General features: G+C 39.1%; 1 protein-coding gene across 1 annotated transcript; it reads right to left on the reverse strand.

The window, feature by feature from the left end:
- Window positions 1-1522: 1522 nt before the first annotated feature.
- Window positions 1523-19719, reverse strand: SLC17A4 (solute carrier family 17 member 4). Its single transcript, XM_059077198.1, is given in 12 exon segments — window positions 1523-1669; window positions 3042-3132; window positions 3965-4047; window positions 4049-4113; window positions 4201-4333; window positions 10800-10909; window positions 10912-10960; window positions 11072-11190; window positions 13130-13216; window positions 13658-13745; window positions 13827-14060; window positions 19576-19719. Coding segments are annotated over 12 exon segments (1350 nt in total).
- Window positions 19720-21023: the final 1304 nt, after the last annotated feature.

A 21023-nucleotide genomic window follows, 5' to 3' on the forward strand; every position in this document is an offset into this window, starting at 1 on the left:
TAAAGCAGTGATATTTTGGTGAGAGATGTCAACTTTTTTCTCAGTCTTGGGTGAAATACCTGTGTTGCATAGCATTTTCCCTCCTGTGGATAAAACGCATCATGGTTGCTTATGTTAAAGGAATGTTTATATTCAGCTAACATGTAGAAACACATGTGGGGGTACTTACTGGTAGTTATTAGGCAACGTAAGTAACTGTTTCTACAGGGAAACCCAGAAAACGTCTGTTTGCATGAATGGCATGTTTTAGTGTGCCTTCCTCATCATTGCCCCAGATAGGCTCCTGTACTGATATCCAAATTAAGCACCTTGGCCACTTCCCCTTTTTGGGTTTTGGAGAACATTACATTAGATGAGTTGATCTGAACACCTGCTAACCAGGTGAAGCTAGGTTTCAGTCCAATTTTCCAGATAGCACTGTCCCAGTTGCCACCGGTTTTGGTAGCGTTTTCTTTGAAAGGACTGAGAATGCTTCTGAGCAGAACCAGAGTGTGTGGTTGGTGGAGGATCACAAAAAGAAGTTTCATTTTCATTTTCTTAGTAACAAATATTTAAAAAGAATGGGAATTTGGTCAAGTACAAAAAGTGTGCCTTGTGAATGCTATGGATTAAATGTATTCCAATTAAGGAGAGCAACAATATCAAACTACATGAGTCCCAAACCCCAGGAGTGTGCAGTGTTTTTATTTTCAGGATACAGCATAGGTATAGAGCAGATGGTGGATGGTTTCATACCACGTGCTTGGACCTAGTGAGATATTGGAATTGTTCAGACCTCTTACTCAGAGACTTTTGAGAGTAGGAAGAAGTAAGGAGGATTAAATTGCACCATTTTTATGTCAAGAGATGAAAAGTGTAACAAATGCCTAGGATAAACGAATTGGGACAAAGAAAACAACTTGAAGAAAATATACTAAGCCAGACTTTTCCTTCGAACTGTTGTAAAGCTTTCTTATATGCACTAGGTATCAGGACTCAGTGACATTTATGTGTGCTTTTTTCTTTCTCTACAAAACTTAGTGTAAAACAGAGCACTAGGAGAGCCTGGGACTGAACTCCTTATTGAGGGGGAGAAGGACCAGCACACAAGCTGGGACTGAAGGACAGTCACCAGCCCAGGGAAGAAGATGGCATGGAGATTCCTAGGAGGCCAGTACAGGCCCCCACCCCCTGCCACCATGCACTCCCTTTGGGCATCTCTTTTGTCCATGTATTGTTTGTAACAAGTAACACATCTGGATTTTAAATTTGGGTTTATTTGTCTTCTGCTCTGCATTAGTTGCCTTATAAATGGTTGTTAAATAAACCGAAAACAAGCACAAGAAGATAAAATTTTATTCTAAGACTTTATGAAAGAGCCTTTCCATAATTTGCAACTCTCCTCCATGTCCTAGGTATATGGGCCAGTGGAAAATCTGAGATTTCTGTACTTTAAGGACAGCCCATTTTGGGGTAGAACTGTAAGTCAGAGGAATGTCCATGAGGGAATACAGTGAACAACTAAGCACCGGCATCTAATTCATCACTCGGTTTGCTCAGAAGCGGGTGCACATCTACCTTTAGCCCAGTCCTGCACCTCTGCTTGGCCGAAGATGAGGTAGAAAAACAGGCCTGCTATGTTCACAGCAGCTGAAAGCAAGAAGACATTCCTCCAACCGAACTCTGAGTCCTGGAGGCAGAAACTACAAGTTATTAACAGTCTCCTAGTTCTTGTCCCTCCTGGTTCAGAAAGGCATTGGCACCATGTTCTACTGCCCTCATCCCCAACTCTGCCACGCATTATATGTTCCTGGTTGTTCTTAGAATATGCAGGTATATTTCCGGTGCCCTGGCCTTTCCCTCTGCTGGAATATTCCTCCCTTCAAGTAGTCATTTGTCTCGCCCATGTACTTGCTTCCCATAAATGTTACTTTTTCAGTGAGACTTCCTCGGCCACCCTACTTAAAACTGAAATCCCACCCCCTCTTATGTGCCCTATTTTCCTCTCCTGCCCTACTCTTTTCTTAGCGCTTACCACCAATCACTATACCATGTTTTCGTTTAGTTTGTTAGTTTTCTATCGGTTTCTTTCCTACCGACTTCACAAGGGCAGGGACTTCTGTTTGTTTTATTCACTTAAACAGTGCATGGCACATGCTAATGTTCATTGCATATATGTCGAATGAATGAAGAGATAAATGAGTCAGTGAGTGAGTAATAAGAGAAATAAGAGCAGTTTGAGAATTTCTGTTTTAAACAGAAATTAGTTAGTGTTAGTTAGTTAGTGTGTTAGTTAGTGGCTAGAAGAGAACGGAAGCTTCAAAAAAAAAAGGACTTGGTGTCAAAAAGAATACCCTTTCTTTGTTATTCTCCATTCATTTTCCTGGCTTACTGGTGGAAACCACAGGAAACTTAAAGAATGAGTCGTGTGAATGTCATATGTATGTTTCTTCACATAAAGTCTGTATCAGTCTGATTCTTATGAAATTATCATCAGATTAATTTGTTTATTCTGACAACTTTAAATGCATCTCCCAGGATGGAAGGCTGTATGAATGTAAGAACACTATGTAAGCAATACTGGGCAGAGGAATTTCTGTACTAACCACTGATGAGCATACACGTAATGTACAGGTTGCTCCTTTGCTCTGTCATTCACTCATCCACTCAGCATCTCGTTCATTTGTTCTATCAATATTTTGGGGGTTCCTACATAGGGTGACCAACTCTTTTCAGATTGCCTGGAACTTTCAAGGTTTTAGTGTTGAAAGTCCCACATTCCAGGAAAACCCTCAGCCCCAGCCAATCAGAATGGTTGGCCATTCTATACTTCACAAGAAAGGTCATGATTATTGCTAGAAAATGTGATGATTAGCATGAGAAACTCATTCTAAGAACTCATAAAGCACAAACTCATACAATGGAGCATTCTTCTTCACTCCATACCCTGAACATGTGGTAATTATTCTGCATGAGCTGAGCCTAGGGTCAGAATGAGAGGCTAGATGATCTTTTGAGGTGACTCTTGTGAATATCATAATCATCAGAACATTTGACCTTACCTGACTGATGAAAAATCTGGCAACTGTGGGAGAGATGGCTTCTGCTATGTAAGAAAAGATTTGTGATAGTCCCCTGAGTAAGGCACTGTACCTCTGAGAGAGAAAGTGTGAGAAGACAATATTCCTCTGTAAGCAAAGTGTTAATCTCAGCTGATCTGTTGCAACTCCATGATTGTCTCTGGGGATTGCTGGAGTTGTGCTGACCCTTAGTCAAACCTGAATGAAATGTACTGACTAGTGATGAGTATAATCCAGTGCTAGGATCTGGGATTTACAAGGGGTAACCTGCACTAACTTGTCAACATTCATTATACAAAATGTACAGATTGATGGTTGGCAGCTGGTTTATATGTTCTCTTCTCCTATGGAGCCTGATCTCTCAGCCTTGCTTTTAGGTATAAAAGACCTCCCATTGGATGAGACATTGGCTTCCCTGAGACCAAGGTATCTCACATGTAATTTGGTGGTTCATTACCTGAAGATGAAGTGTGTCCTATTGACTGTGAACAGTCCATGGATGGTCCCTGGGAGCTATATTTGGAAGTCTCAGTCATCTGATATTTACCTATATCAGAGGTGAATGTTTCTCCTGCTATACTGTATCCTCTACCTTTATTAAAGCCTTACATGAGCATGTCCTCTGAAGTTTACGAGTCCTTTCAGTGATCCAGCCCTGTGTAACTGCTGCATTCCCCAACAGAAAGAAATTGGTGTGAGTCTCCCACAGTTGAACTGTGAGTGTAGCCACTGACTTATCCTGTTTTCATCTGGAAAAACTAAGTTCACAGAGGTTGGCTAGCTTTGGGTCCCTTCCAGGAATTATTTGGATGTACAGCTGGTGCTGAAATTTCCTGTGACCCATTGCATATGTCACATTTTACCCATGTGTAAGAGCAAGTTTAGGGATGATCACAGGTCCCTACCGAGGAGCAATATCCATGAAGTTGACAAGGGCTCCTGATTGGCTGAGGTTTTTGGTGGCAAAAGACAGTATCAAGAAGGCCACAAGTGACACTGAAGCTGGATCTGACCCAGAAAAGGGACACGAAGAAAGCAGAAGGGAGGAGAACCCCTGGGGCAGGAGAACAAACACGGAGTGAATAGGAAGCTGCCCTGAGCATCCCACATCCACCCCCTCCATGTCTACCTTTGTTCTTACCTATGGCAGTGAAGAGTTTCCTGATGGTATTGAGTCTGAGGATTTTTCTGGAGAGAAGAAAATCTGCCAGTAGATCTCCAGGGACAATGCAGATACAGGCAGAAACAAATGGCAGGGCTGACAGCATCCCACTCTGAGAACCAGAGATGAGGTGAGGTGCATGCCTCACTACACCCACCATGACACAGATTGACCCCTGGGTGGATTGTCTACATCTATAGCTTTTCTTTTATATATACTTCACCTTTAATATGAATTTCTGGAAGAGCCAATATAATTGTAGTGCCTGAGGAAAAATATGCATACAGTTCAATTTGAAAAAAAGATGGACCAATGCTGTCTTCATATATAAGGATCATGTAGAAATAGATATTAAAAAGAACAAAAGCCAGTAGAAAAATAGTCAAAGGATATGAATGGACCATTTACAGAAAAAGAAAAATAAGTGATCTCTAAGCATATTAAAAGGTATCCACCCTCATAATAGTAAAACTACTGTGAGATACCATTTTATCAAACTGGCAAAAGTGCAACAGTTTTTTGACATGATCTGTGGTGATGCCAGGGGGAATCAGGCACTTCCAAATATTATCAATGCCCAATGGAGGGCAACTTGACAATAAATATAAAAGTTTATAGAGGAGATAGATCAAGATAGTGGAGAAAGAGGACGTGGAGCTCACCTCCCCCCATGAAACATCAAAAATACATCTACATGTGGAGCAATTCTCACTGAAAACAAACTGGAGAGTGGCAGAAAGACTCTTATACAACCAAGTCTGTAAGAAAGTTTCACATGTAATTGGGTAGGAAGGGAGAGAAGTGATCAGATCGGGACCTACACCCCTGGGAGGGTACACAGAAGAGGAGGGGGAATTACACAGGCTCAGAGATCCTCCCTGGGAAGTGAGTGGTGAGAACCACTGAGCACGACACCTTAGGGTCTGGCACCAGGAGGACAAGTCCCCTTAGCTGATTCAAAAAACTGTGGGATTGACAGCAGGACTATAAAAAACCAAGGCTCCGCTCATGAAGAGCATGCACACACTGGCTTACTCCCCCCAAAAAGGCAGAGGAAGCAGATTGAAACTGATAGGGACTCTGGCTGGTTTCCCACCACTGCCTAACACACACCCCAGCCTGAGCAGAGCATCTGCTCCAGCCCCTCTTGCTCCCAGTGCAGCTCCACACCGGAGAGAGGGCTGCCATGGTTGAGAGGAGTATGCAGTTGTGAGGGAAAGAGGCAGCTCAGACTTAGCACAGCATCTGGACATTGCTGGTGCCTATGAAGGCAGAAGATCAGGAGTTGTCCAGGACTCTGACTAGTGCCGGCACTACCACAGTCTGCACTCCAACCCATACCAAGCACCCACTCCAGCTCCACTTGCTCCAGCACTGTTCCCTTCTGGGTGAGTGTGCCTGTGCTGGGAGGAGGGAGAGCATACACTTAGAGGGAATGGAGCCAGATCAGACCAACCCTCAGGTCTTCTGACCCAGCAACGTGGAACCCACCCCCACCCTGATAGTGTGGTGTTGGCCACCAAACCGAGGAGAAGCCCTGGCTCACAACTGGCTCTTGCTCTGGCCCTTCTACCTCCAGCCCTACCTCCTACCCTGGCGATAGCTGCCAGCACACCATGGGGGATGAGTGACTTATGCTCAACGTCAAATATAGCTGTGCCAGCAAAGACACTGGGCACATACAGACTGCACAGGGATGCTTCCACACAAGGACACCCCTTCAAGTCCAGGATAGCTAAATGTTTCACCTAATTTCATAGAGACAGAGAAAGTTAAGCAAAATGAAAAGATAGAGAAATTTAATTCAAAGGAAAGAACAAGAGAAAACCCCTGAAAAACCAAGTAATGAAACAGAAATAAGGTACCAGATAAGAGTTCAAAGTATCAGTAATAAGAATGCTAACTAAATTAAAGAGTAGATGAACACAATGATAATTTTAATAAGGAAATAGAAAACATAAAAATGAGCCAGCCAGAACCAAAGAATACAATAACTGAAATGAAAAACACAGTAAAAGGAATTAACAGCTGACTAGGTGATACAAAAGAATGCATGTGTGATCTGGAAGACAGAATAATGGAAATCGCCCGATCAGAGCTGCAAAAAGAAAAACAGAAGAGTTTAAGAGATCTCTAGGATAACATTAAGCAAACCATGATTTGCACTATAGGAGTCCCAGAAGGAGAAGAGAGAGAGAGAGAGAGACAGGTCAAAAATGTATTTGATAAAATTGTGGCTGAAAACTTCCCAAACCTGCAGAAAGAAACAGATATCCAGATACAGGAAGCACAGAGGGTCCCAAACAAGATGAACCTAAACAGACCTACACCAAGACATATCATAATTAAAATGGAAAAATTAAAAATAAAAAGAGAATTCTAAAGGCAGGAAGAGAAAAACAGTCATATACAAGGGAACCCCCATAAGACTATCAGCTGATTTTTCTGCAGAAACTTTGCAGGCCAGAGGTAGTGGCATGATATATTTAAAATGCCGAAAAGGAAAAACCTGCAACTAGGATACTCTACCCAGCAAGATGATCATTTAGAATTGAAGGAGAGATAAAGAACTTCTCAGACAAGCAAAAACTAAAAGAGTTAATCAATACCAAACCTACCCAAAAAGTAATGTTAAAGGGTCATCTCTAAGTGGAAAAGAAAAGGCTACAACAAGAAGTAAGAATCTACAGGAAAGCAAAAATCCCACTAGTAAAAGAAAATAGACAGTAAAGACTGTGGCTCAACCACTTAAATAGGCTAGCATGAAGATTAAAAGATAAAAAATTGTAAAATCAACTATAAATACAATTAACAGTGAAGGGATAAACATGAAGATGTAAAATATGACATCAAAACACAAAACATGGAGGAGGGGAGTAAAAAATGTCGATCTTTTAGAATGTGTTTGAACTTAAATGACTACCAGTTTAAAACAAGTAGATACAGGTAAATATACATGAAACTCATAGTAGCCACAAATTAGAAACCTACAATAGATACAAAAAAATGAGAGAAAGGAACACAAGGATACCACTTAAAAAAATCATCAAACCACAAGGGAATAAACTAAAAGAAAAATAAAGGAACAGAAAAGAACTATAAAAATAATCAGAAAACAAGAAACAAAATGGCAATAAGTACATACCTACCAATAATCACTTAAAATGTTAATGGACTAAAGTCTCTAATCAAAAGACATAAGGTGACTAATTGGATTTAAAAACAAGACCCATCTGTATGCTGCCCACAAAGACTCACTTCAGAGCTAAAAACACATACAGATTGAAAGTGAGGGAATGGAAAAAGATATTTCATGCAAATGGAAATGACAAAAAATGCGGGTAGCAATACTCATATCAAACAAAATAGACTTTAAAACAAAAGTTTATAACAAAAGACAAAGAAAGGCATTATATAATGATAAAGGAATCAATACAAGAAGATATAACACTTTCTAACATATATGGACCTAATATAAGAGCACCTAAATATATAAAGCAAATATTAACAGACATAAAGGGAGAAACTGACAATGATACAATAATAGTAGGAGACTTTAATACCTCACTTACATCAATGGACAGATAATTCAGATAGAAAATCAATAAGGAAACAGTGGTCTTAAATGACACAACAGACCAGTTGGACTTACAGGACATTCCATCCAAAACCAGCAGAATACACATTCTTTTCAGGTGCACATGGAATGTTCTCCAGAATCGATCACATGCCAGGTTACAAAAGAAGTTTCAACAAATGTAAGAGGATAGCAATTTTATCTGGCATTTGTTCCAACCACAATGGTATGGAACTAGAAATCAATTACAGGAAGAAAAATGGGAAAAACACAAACATGTGGAAACTAAAGAACATGCTACTTAAAAAAAAAAAAAAAAAGAGTCAATGAAGACATCAAAGAGGACATAAGAAATACCTTGAGACAAATGAAAATGGAAACACAGTACTCCGAAATCTGTGGGATATGGCAAAAGCAGTTAGTTTATGGCAGTATAGACCTTCCTCAAGAAACAAGAAAAATCTCAAAATCTAGTATTTGAAAGAGAATGAAAAAAGCCCAAAGTCAGCAGAAGGAAGGAAGTAATAAAAATCAGAGAGGAAATAAATAAAACATAGACCAAAAATAAATAGCTATAGAAAAGATCAGTGAAACCAAGACTTGGTTTTCTGAAACAGTAAACAAACTTGATAAACCTTTAGCCAAGATCATCAAGAAGAAAAGAGAGAGGACCCAAATAAACAAAATAAGAAATAAAAGAGGAAAAATACCACCCAATACCACAGAGATACAAAAAAAATCATAAGAGAATACTATGAACAGTTATATCCCAACAATTTGGACAACCTAGAAGAAATAGATAATTTCTAGAAACGTACCTGACTGAACCAAATATAGACAATCTGAACAGACCAATCACTGGTAGTGAAATTGAATCCATAATTTAAAAAATATATCCCAGTAACAAAAGTCCAGGATCAAATGGCTTCACAGGGGAGTTCTACCAAACATTAAAGAAGAGCTCATACCTACCTTTCTCAAACTATTCCAAAAAATGGGAGAGTGGGGACTACTCCCAAATTCATTCTATGAGACCAGTACCCTATACAAAATCAGACAAAGATTCTACAAAAAAGAAAATTATAGGCCAATATCTCTGATGAATATAGAAACAAATATCTTCAACAAAATATTAGCAAACCAAATTCAACAATATATAAAAAGGATCATACCCCCATGATAAAGTGATTTATTCCAGGAAGGCAAGGATGGTTCAATGTTCACAAATCAATCAATGTGAGACATCATATTAACAAAAGGAAGGGTGAAAATCACATAATCATCTCAATAGATGCAGAAAAAAGCATGTGACAAAACTTAATATCCATTCATGATAAAAACTTCCATCAAAATTGGAACATAGGGCTTCCCTGGTGGCGCGGTGGTTGAGAGTCCGCCTGCCGATGCAGCGGACACGGATTCGTGCCCCGGTTCAGGAAGATCCCACATGCCACGGAGCGGCTAGGCCCATGAGCCATGGCCGCTAAGCCAGCGCATCCGGAGCCTGTGCTCCACAACGGGAGAGGCCACAACAAGTGGCCTCAACAAGTGAGAGGCCTGCGTACCGCAAAAAAAAAAAAAAAAAAAAAAAAAAATTGGAACATAACATAATAAAGGCTGAGAAAACAGGGGAGATTGGGGACAGGAATGAGAGTAAGATTTTTCACTCTTTTACCTTTTTATATATTTTTAAAAATGTTGATCCCTGTTTTTATCAATTCAACTCCTAAATTAAATTGCCATTAAAAAAATGCAAGGAAAGGAGGCCATTCTTTGTTGTATGTAACCCAAACAGTGAAAAGGATCTCACTGTCAACTGGTCTGAGATGTTTATTTTACAGATGAGTAAACCAAGGCCATCAAGGTAATGTGAGTTACTGAGAAAAATACCCTAGAGCAATGGGAGTCCAGATCTCTTGGCTTCTCAAGCTGAGAAAACTCTACTGTCTGTTCTCAACTTGTCCTAATCATTCCCTCATCCTCCTCTTCCTCAGCCTGGCCTCTGAGGATAAAGAGCCTACCCCGCTTCACGCCAGGGACCAATCACTTCCAACAGCCAGCCTCAGAATGTCTAGATCTCAGCACTGGCATCCTGCTTGTCTGGCCCTCCTGTCCCTGATTCCCTGGCCTGGGATTCTGGTTTGATTGCCCGCTGCTGCCCACCCCACTCCTTTGGGAAGACCCATAGCTACTCTATCCTTGGGCTTTCTGTTATTAGTACTTCCAGCCTGCTTGCATGCATGCTCCCCAGACTCTGACCTCTGCTAAGAAGGTCAGTTCTCTGTTGACCACTCAGCGTGTTTTCACCAGATGAGCCCAGTCAACATGAGAGAACTGCTTTTTGAATACAAAGGACAAGAATAAAACACTAATTCAATGACCTAGTGAACTGTCACTAATAAGCTAGGAGATGATATACTCTTCACCAATTTTGAGACATTCATCTGGCAGGAATTGACAGGCTCCTCTCAGCCAATCAGAGCATCTGTTCATTTTTTGAAAAGTCAGAGAGATGTACACATATGTGCACTTTTCTTTATATATGTTATACTTGAATAAAATGTTTTTCTAAAAAGACATTGTCCACAAGTTTTTGGTATAAGTCCTATTTAGGACTTTATGTCCTATTAATGTCTTATTTTCAGCGTATGTTGTTTATGCTTCTCTGTCACAGCTTTCTGGAAGGCAGACTTTGTTACATTAATGCTTTATTATTTATGCTGCCAGCAGATGTCTTGTTTGCAAATGTTGATTGGACTGAACATAAAATTTCTGTATAAGTTCCTTTAAAAATACGATATTCTATGAATGACAAGTTGACCTAGAGCCATACCACTCTGCCCCCAATAAGCAGTAGGACACATTGAGTTGAATCAGAATTCAAGTGAATCACGTTGCGTTTCCTACATGAAGATCCTTGGCCTAAGCCCATGACCATAGGAGAAAGAAAGGATTATATATGAAGCAACAGAAGAGCAGAATGAGTTTTCTCCGTACTTACATCTCTGATGTTAGCTTGAAGTACAGAGCCGATGTATGTTGGTAGGTATGACCTGATAACAAAATAATGCCAGTAGTCACTGAAATAAAAGACGAGAATGCTCCAAAGTGTAGGGATTTGATCATAGCCTTAATGGGAAGAGATCAGCCTGGTGGAGAATCCTGGAAGAAAGTACATATAAATATCCCCTCCATCTAAAGACCAGAACTGTACTCTACTGAACTCTTCACCACTGAGACATAGGGAAATGGCAGAGGAGTTCCCCTGTGCACCTCTTGAGCCAGTGAACAGATGATGTATTCCTTCTCACTAGTGCTGATAAACGGATGATTCACGGGGTCATCATAAATGAGAGCAAACCAGAGAAAAGAACAGATGCAGCCAATACCACCTAAAAAAAACACGAGGTTCTGCTTAACACAGAATTGGAGTTCTATCAGTTTGATTCTGCCCTGAGATGATTCCTGTGGTTAACAGAATGGCCCCCATACTCCACTCCTTCCTGCATCTATCCCTTGCATAGTCCTATCATAGGTGGAGGGTACTTCCTCACCACTTGACTTTGGTCTTGGCCATGTAACTGGATTTTGCCAATGACATGGGGCAGTTCAGAGCCTAGGCTTTAAGAAGCACTGCAGTTTTTCACTTGTCCTCTCGAGTCTTATCAATTGGTATAGGAACAACATGCTCCAGCTCAGCCATTGTCCAAGACAGATGAGAGACACAGAGAGCAGAGCTGCCTAGCTGTCCCACAAAACTAAGAGACTAAACATTTGTTGCTTAAAATCACTGAGCTTGGGGAGGTTTTGAAATGCACCAATAATAAGGCTGTACGTTGTTGTTAAAAGTTATTAGTGTGTTTGCCCCATGTGCTTGAAAATGCCCTCACTGTTGAAGTACCAGTCAGCATCCCTCCTGCTAGTCATGCTTTTGCAAAGTTTATGTCTTCATTAAATCTTTTCTTATCTATCTCTAACATTTAAGAGTTAGCAGCAGTACATATGTGCAGCTGATTGCCCAGATAATTTCTGGATATGGAATGAAATTCATCCTCAGCAAAGAAATTTCTCTAATATACACATTATTACAGTGTTGTACAACACAACATTATTAGTATTGAGTGGAAATATGATTCATCTTAAAATTCCCTTTTTAGAATCTTAAAGTCTTGAATTCTCTTCACTTGTTAGCTTGTTGTTTATATGGTCTTTCACGAATATAGAACAGCCACCGTACACCAGGCATTTTGCTAGATTTTGAGAATATAAGAATACAATGACATAATTTTGTCATCAAGGAACTTAAAAGCAAGTGGGGAGTGACAGATATGAAAATTAGCACTGTTGCACGTTGAGGATGGAAGATATTAACACTAATTGAACAAATATTTAGTGAGTTCTTATTTTATACACATTGCTTACATTTTCTCAAAACCAGGAGCACAGTAAGACTCTCTCATTCCTTGAAAATTTTGTAACCCACCCTTTTGAAGTTTCCATGACAGACCCTTTGAAGGGTGATATGCTACAGTAATCAATCTTCATATACATTTTTTTTCTAGTAGGTGTATTGGTCTGATGCTATAAGAATCCTGGATCTAATAGTATTATCCTCTAATGAAAACACCAGTGGTATTTACTGGTCCCACTGGAATCAGGCAGTTTGCAGATGGGATTCCAGAGAATGTTTCAAGAATCAAACAAACACAAACATTAGCTGAAAGCATCTAGGAAGATCCCACCCAGGGCTGGGTAAAGGCAAAATTGAGAAGCAGTAGAATATTGTCTCTGAAACACTCTGATCTTTGGAAACTTCCACAGCATCTCTCTGTCTATTATGTCCAATCCTAAACCTCACATGATCTGCTCTGTCCTGCAGCCTTTACTGGTTGATTCTCTACTCCAATCAGTATTTTACCTATGATTAGGACACATTCCCACAATTTTCTGGTTGTAGTAATAATAGGAGAATTTAAAAGAATGTATTAAATAAATAACATAACTAAAAATATAATCCTACCAAGATTACATTTTCAACATCTTATGAAAGAAATCCCTCTGAGATCCTTTGTGGGTTCAATTTAGAAGCAGGATGGAATGTAACAATGCCTTTAAAGTCATCAGGTTATTCTAGCTATACACTCAGGATATTGAAACTTAAAAATCATTTTCAAGATTCACAACATGATTAGCTCTGAACATTATCAACTTTAGTTATATATTTATATCTACTAGGATTTGGTTAACCATAATTGACTTGCATCACAGAAATCATGCCCAGTAATCTGTGTCATAAAACAATATTCTGCGATTTGAAAAGCAGAAACTCACCAAAGATATAGAAGACATAAGGCCATCCTATGGTCTGGCAGAGGTGACCACCAACCAGGAGGATGATGAAGAAGCCCAGCACTGACCCTAAACAGAAGATGTGAGGATATTCTGGGTGAGAAGGTCAGGCTTGGGACTCTCTGTGCTTCCTGCAGATTGACTTGATCACAAAGCTAAGTTGCAACCCAGGCTACCTAGGTTCAGAATCTGCTCCTACACTCAGTAGCTGTGTGATTTTGGACAAGTTATTAGTCTACTTGTGTCTCAAATCCCCTTATGTGTGAAATGGAAGTAATTATATATAACTGAGTTGGAAGATTGTTCTGTGACTAAAAGGAAATTAAAAGCATTTGCAAGAATGTTTGGTGTCCAGTAAACATTTGGTTATGATCAAGAAAGATAGTATAGGGTAGTGCTTTAGAGCAAGGAGACAGAGTAGTTAGGATTTAAGGTTTGGCTTCTGTTGATAGGCCATGGCAGAGTACTCTTGGACAGTGCACATAAGGTGACAACTAAGTTATCAGTTACCTGATACAGCAATGGTGATGAGCTCACTCCTTTCCGTTGGTGGAACCCATCTGGCCCAGATTGAATACTGACTTGTTAATAACATAACCTGAACAAAAAGTTGATTCTTGGCTATCTGAGGTCATTTTGGAACCTATATTCTACTCGTACTTAGAAAACATCTTGGTACCTGGACAATGCCTTGGATGATCTGTAGGACAATGAGGAAAGTCACTCCAGTATCAGCTGCTAGTGGAGTGAAGATGGTCAGGACTGAGGTAATAAACATGCCAGCACCAGCCAAGTACTTGGTTCCAAATATTTCAGCCAGATAGCCACTGGGGATTGGAGCCAAGAATGAGCCATAGTTGAGTGAGCTAAGGATGATTCCCTGGATTTCAGGACTCCAGTCATACATAGCAGCCTAGATGACAAAGAGAAACTCACTGTTTATCTTTGGCTAGAGAGTTGACAATTTTTATCATGAGGACTTGAGATACAAGAAAATAATTGGCAGTTCTCTTCCTTTACTTCTCTCCAGTTCCTCCAATCTATCAATTTTATCAAGAAAACTTAAATAGGGCTTCCCTGGTGGCACAGTGGTTGAGAGTCCGCCTGCCGATGCAGGGGACACGGGTTCGTGCCCCGGTCTGGGAAGATCCCACATGCCGCGGAGTGGCTGGGCCCGTGGGCCGTGGACGCTGGGCCTGCGCGTCCGGAGCCTGTGCTCCGCAACGGGAGAGGCCACAACAGTGAGAGGCCCACGTACCACAGAAAAAAAAAAAAAAAAAAAAAGAAAACCTAAATATATGCCCAATATACTCTTTCCCCTTTCACAGTTTCCCCAGCTACACAATTAAATGACCAATTAAAATAGAGCCTGTAAAGAAAGAAAACCTATAAAGAAGAAAGCATCATAGGCAAGGTAACAAAAAAATATGTGAAGGAAGAAAGAGAAAATAGACATAAATCTGTGAAACTTATTTTGTGGTGATTTCCATCATTGTAGGGGAAGAATTTACCTCCACTAAATGGTAAAAATCTGTTTCCTTCATTCTAATTTTAATCCCCAGTCACGCTTATAGACACTAAGTCAGGATAAAATCTCAGATACATGTTATGTTTTTGTGTAATATAGTTCCTTGAACATAGTAGATGCTCAATACACTAAGTCCCCTACATACGTACATTCAAGTTGCAAACTTTCAAAGATGTGAAGGTGCATTTGCATGTCCAGTCACGTAAGTTAGTTCATGTGTCTGGCGTACATTGTCACATGTGTGTATCCTCTACAGTTGGTTGTGCTTTTGTGTACTTTACTGTATAGAGTACAGTAGTACAATATCTTTATACATCTTATACATGTATATATCATATACATGTTAATAAAACCCTTGATACCGCTCAAGGGTTAAGGTAAAAAAACTCTGTTAAATATTTTCATACAGTTTTAGAAATAGATTTTAGCTAAAACCTCCTTGATTTTCAGATTAGACCAATAATTTCAAAAGAATTGCTATTTCTTACAAAATCTACTTACCGTTTTTATAATTTTATTGCCCACAATAGTGTCATAAAATCAAACTGCAAATAACTGCTTGATTACTATCCATTTCATCACAGAAGTCACTCACACCACTGACCAATAAATATAGTCCTGACATAAATGTTGATTCTTTTTTTAAAAATTTCACCAAGTAAGAAAAACTAGGTCAGAACATTGCTCAGATGTCATTGACATGAGGGACTCCTTTGCTGAATCAGATAATAGTTTCTGAATACTAGAAAAATATTTCCTTACTATTTGGGGTTATTCACTGTGTAACAGCTGCAGATACACCACACTTTTAAGTTTAATGCACATTTTCTCCAAGATGTTTTTAACTCTAGATAATCACCAAAACAATAAGTTAAGTCCTGCCTTTATAGCATTTGTTGATTTCCATGGGGTAAAAAAATCCTACTAGGCTGATTCAGCTACCAGCACTTCTCTGAAATCAGAACTGGGAAGAGAGCACAATAGCAAGCCATTAAATGGCATGTCTATCATTTAGATCGAATTAAAGAAAATAACCTCAAGGGCATAGGTAATAGTAAACACTGGCAAAAATTAGAAAGTGATGTATATTTTTACCTGTTCTAAATTTATTTAATTGTAGTTTTATACGATTTAATTTTTAGTAATTGTCTTATTTAACACCAGCTTGCAAAATTCCCCCAAATTTAATGGTTGACCCTTGCAATCAGGTTTGCTCTCACTGGAGCCTAATCCATCACAACACTGGCTCCGTGAGTGACAATTTGTAGGGATTAAGGACAGAGTTCAATGCTTAAGAGAATCCCAACTATCTGGCTGAAGCGAACTCATTAGATGTGTTTCTTCAAACTTCCCTACATCCCCATTACAATCCATCCGCATTGGTGCCAACAGTCTCTCAATAACTCTCACATCTGACCATTTCACTCTCACACTCAGAAGCGCTGAACATCTACCCTTTTGATTAGCGATTCCAATCTCTTTAGCATCCCACACAAAAGTTTGTGTCAACTATCCCCAAGCTGCCATCCAGTCAAGCCTTCCCACTGTGTGCCTGTGTTGTCTAGTCATACTGGACTCTTTATTACTCAAAGAGGCATTCTCGCCACACCTCGGGGCCTTTGATGATGCTCTTCTATATCCCTCAGTCTGTCTTGCCCTTTCCTCTGCATAACATTTTGTAATTCCCTCATCCAGGTCTGGCTCACATAACCTTCTCCTTGGAAAACTTTTCTTTACCTTCCTCTCCCGAATGAACCAGACTTTCAATCCGGTAGCTCTTATACACTTTTGTACATATTATCTGCTATACAATAGGTTTTTTTTCTTAAGCACTTACGATTTTTCTAAAATTATCTTGTTCATTTATTTGTTCATTTCCACATCCATAAGTTCTTTGAAACATTGTCTGATTTGCCACCAATTCCCCGGGGCCAAGAGCAGTTATCATTGGCATGTGCATGCTCTGTAACCCTTGTTTAATGAGTGGGTGGAAGGCATTTTAAGTCCTTAAGTATACTGGCACTCCAAGGTTCAACCATCTAGCTTCACAAGGTATTTTTCCTTAATAAACTGCTTGCTTAGATTTTATATTATTCTGTTTAGGACTTTTGCATCTACTTGAGTAATTGAGATTAGCTTTGAGTTTTCCTGTGCTATCTTTGTCTAATTCTGATTTCAGAGTAATGTTAGCTCATAGAACCCCACAGAAGTTCCTTCATTTTTCTGTTAGTTTACAAAACCTGGGATTTCAATTTTTAATTTATTTTCTTCTTATTATTTTCTTTTTAATTTCTGACAGAAATAGAAGGCATCCCAATAAGAATATATCATCAGAGAATTGTGTTCAGAAGTCACTGGAAATAATCCATTCTTTGCGTATTCATGTTACCAATATGATATACAGTCACCTTCATTCATGTCAGTGGGTTTTCAGAAGTTGCTTATTTTCCTTTTGATGTAATTTTATTTCTTGAACCTCAAAATTTCTGTCCTTTACCCCAAAGTAGCACTCAATATGCATTTTTTTCTGCATTTCTTTCTTCACTTCACAGTATATCATGGAGCTCTTTCCCTACCAGCACATGAAGATGATTCTCATTCATTTTCATGGCTTCCCAGGTGCTCCAGTGTGAGTCTGTCCTGGAGATTATTCAACCTTTCCCCTATGGATGGACATTAACATTATTTCCATTTTATAATATATCACAAATAATGCTGCCTGAGCAACTTCGTACAGTTTTGTTAATTCATATATGTAGAATCATATTTTTCAGGTAGATTCTTAGAAGTGGAATTCCTGAGTCCAAGGTTAAGGCATATGTTACTTTGTTAGATATTACTAAACTTTCCCACCATATGTATTATATCATTTTACACTCCCACCAGCAATGTACATGTATGCCCATTTCTCCTTAGCATTGTCAGCTGGGTGGGCTGTAGGATTTTTGACTATCTGTTAGGCAAGAATTGATATCCCAGTGTAGTTTTAACTTGCCCTTTATTTTGATTATAAATGAATATCTTTCCACATATTTAAGGCTCATTTGCCTTCTTCTCCACTGCAAACTTTCTTTTCATCTTGTAAAATAGCAGCACTACATTGAATTTGACATCTTTAGGATGTTATATCATCCTGTCCACAAGTATAAGATGCTTTCTTGTTTATTTAAATCTCCTTTTGATTCTTTTAGGAATATTTAAAGTTTTTCTTATATAGGATTTACATTTCTTATTAAGTTTACTCCTAGATATTTCACTTCTTTTGAAAATTTGGTCTTTTCCTTTTTTATAACTTCTCACTGGTTATAGTTTATAATTAATGCTATTGACTTTTGTCTTAGTTTCATATCCTGCCACTTTACTGAATTATCTTGCTTTTCACTGGTTCTCTTGGGTTATCTTCAAGAAAGCTCTGTTTGCCTGCTGCCTACAGTTAGAGTGTGCCCTTTACTAATCTGATTCTTGGGCTCCCATTTGCTCCCTTTCCAGTGCTCCTTACGAGAGCACTTATACAACACTTTCTATGCATTCATTGGTCAGTGTTTGAAGCACTTTACATACATTTATACTTTTAATACTCACAACAAATCTACAAAATACTGTCATTATCCTTATTTCACAGAGAGGTTAAGTAACTTGCTTGTATGGAATGGAGTCGAGATACCAGCCCTTGACCCTGGCTATAGGGTCTGTCCTCTTACCCTCCACCTATTACAAAATAAAATCGCTTCTCTTAAATTTTCCTTCTTTTAGTTCAACCACCTTGGAATTCTTAGATTGGAGACAAAAGCGAGAGGTGTTTCTTTTTTTCTTCATTTTCTTTTTCTAATACCCAGTTCTCTTTAAGAATGTCAGGCATCCCTTCAGACTCTACTTGACTACTTTCCACTACAACCATTTACTTTAAAGCTTTTGAGTGGGTTTAATGCCATCAGGCTCCTCTCTCTCTCACTCTAATTTTCACTTCCCTTTCAATGAAAGATAAGTACTAAGAGCAAAGACATCAGTATTGTTGCTACAGAAAAAGAAAGGGCAGAAATAAAGGCAGACCACTTATTTGTTCAATATGCTAGTAAATGTGGAATTCTCATTGTGTTGAGTTAGTTTTGGCTTGGATTTGTCACACAATCTCTTGTTAGTGACCGAAGTCAAATTGAAATAGCATTTTAAAAAGAGAGACAGACAAAAGTGGAGGGTGGTGGTTTGTGCTAAGTAGACTGAGACACCTCACATTATAAGAGGCTTTGGAACAAGCACACCTGCTGAGACTGGATATAAATGTATCTCTCCATTCCTCACCCCAAACTTGCAAACTCATTTTTGTTGTTCCCCTTCACTTCACCTTTCTTCTCAATCTTTTCCAAGAGGCCAGAGACACATCCTCAGCCCCTCCAGTCTCATTCACACCCTCATAAAAGAAAGAAAAATTATGTTCAAGCCGCTGAAAATCTCAGAAAGTTCTTTCACTGGCTCAGCTCAGGCCAATTCCCTACTTTGGGGCCAATCACTGTGGCCCAGGAGAGCAGTTCTATTGGCAATAAGCCTGTGTAATTATCCCAGCATTTTTCAAACTGTAGTGTCCTGCCCTGCCTTGAAATCAAAACCAGAACATGGTTTTTAAGAAATGTAACAGTTAGAACAGGATTAAGAATCTAATGAAAATCTAAATTTCAAGAAAAATTAACTTTCACAGAGTAGTTACAAACAATTTACAAGGAAGGTGTCAAGATACATTTTTAACTGGACTGTTTTATTGAAAGATTATATATTGTTCTTTGGAATCTAGCCACAGCTCTTTCTCAGAAACTATGTGCTTGGCCTTTGGTTTTTGGTTTGTTGTTTGTTTCCATTCCCCAGAAATGCATATTACTTACTGGGCTTTGCTAACTGGAGACTTTACTGGCACTTGCCTCTGTGGTGGTGGCCCTTGGTTTCCTTTAATATCGGACTGAACGCCCGCCGTGGGCGATGGTTGTGCAGAGTCAGGCAGGATGATGCCTGACTTGTAGCTGCCATGTTGTTTGCCAGCCCTTGCATCGACCATCGCTCATAGCAGACTCGCTCCTTGCCAGCCAGGGAGAAGAAACGATAAACTTTTGCCTACCTGCTCCCCACCTTCAAAAGAGAGAAAGCTGAAAAACAAGAGTTAACACATGATTGAGGGAAATACCCGCAGGCTATTTTAGCTACTTGACTAAGGTATAAGGTGTGGTTAGTGTTCTGATTGGCTGATGTCAGGGAAGCATTTATCCAATCAGAGAGTTGAATTGGCAGTCCTACTTTTACTTTTATTCTACTGTAATCATCCTCCAATCAGACCTGGTTGTTTCAAAAGTTCATTTGAATACACGGACTATAAATAAAATCCCTCCCGCGGCATCCATGTAAATCGTCAGTCTTTCTTAGAGAGCAAGTTGCGTTACAATAACTGATTTTCTGAGGGGGTTTTGTGAGTCTCTAAGAAAGGCGATTGAAAAGCAAGGACTGCAGATGTTGACATTACAACAGGAGTTGTGCTTGTTTAGTGAGTTCCTAAAGCAAGTTTGCTTCAAAATCCAGCTGTGGTAATGGGGTCAAGTTTTCTGGGAAACACTGGAAGTTATAGAATTTGGTGCCTCTAGTACTGCCCAGAGAACTGCAAGGCTATTGGGCTGTTTTACTAGAACGCAAAGGGTTTATTCAGAGCCATTTCAAGTTCTTTCGTCAAAGGAATGTTTCCTGTTTATTGACCATCTAGGACATCAGCAAGAAGTGGTAATAATTTATAATTTATCTCTATAATTTCGTTATTTTTGAATGTTATATGAATGAGATCATACAGTATGTGACCTTTTGAGATTGACTTTATTTTCACACAACATAATTCCCCAGAGATCCATCCAAGTTGTTGCATGTATCAGTAGCTTGTTCCTTTTTATTGTTGAATAGTATTCCATGGTATGGATAAACAACAGCATATTTAACATTTACCTATTAAAGGACATATTAGTGTTTTTCTAAGCTTCGACCACTACAAAATAAACAAATCAAAAACAAATAAACAAAACCCTGGTATAAACATTCACCCGCAGGTTTTTGTGTCAAGGTAAATTTTCCTTTCTCTGGGATGGATGCTCAGTAGTGGGAGTGCTGGATTACACAGTAAGCATATGTTTAGTTTTTTAAGAAACTACCAAAATATTTTCCTCCACCTTCATGCCAGCATTTCATTTTTGTCACTATTTTTAATTTTAGTTGCCTAATAGGTATATATTAACATCTCATCATAGTCTTAATCTCATTTCTCTAATGGTTATTAATGTTAAACAGCTTTTCATGTGCTTTGCTTGCCATCTGTATGTCTTCTGT

Source organism: Kogia breviceps, chromosome 10 (assembly GCF_026419965.1).
Source record: "Kogia breviceps isolate mKogBre1 chromosome 10, mKogBre1 haplotype 1, whole genome shotgun sequence".
Classification (NCBI taxonomy): domain Eukaryota; kingdom Metazoa; phylum Chordata; class Mammalia; order Artiodactyla; family Physeteridae; genus Kogia; species Kogia breviceps.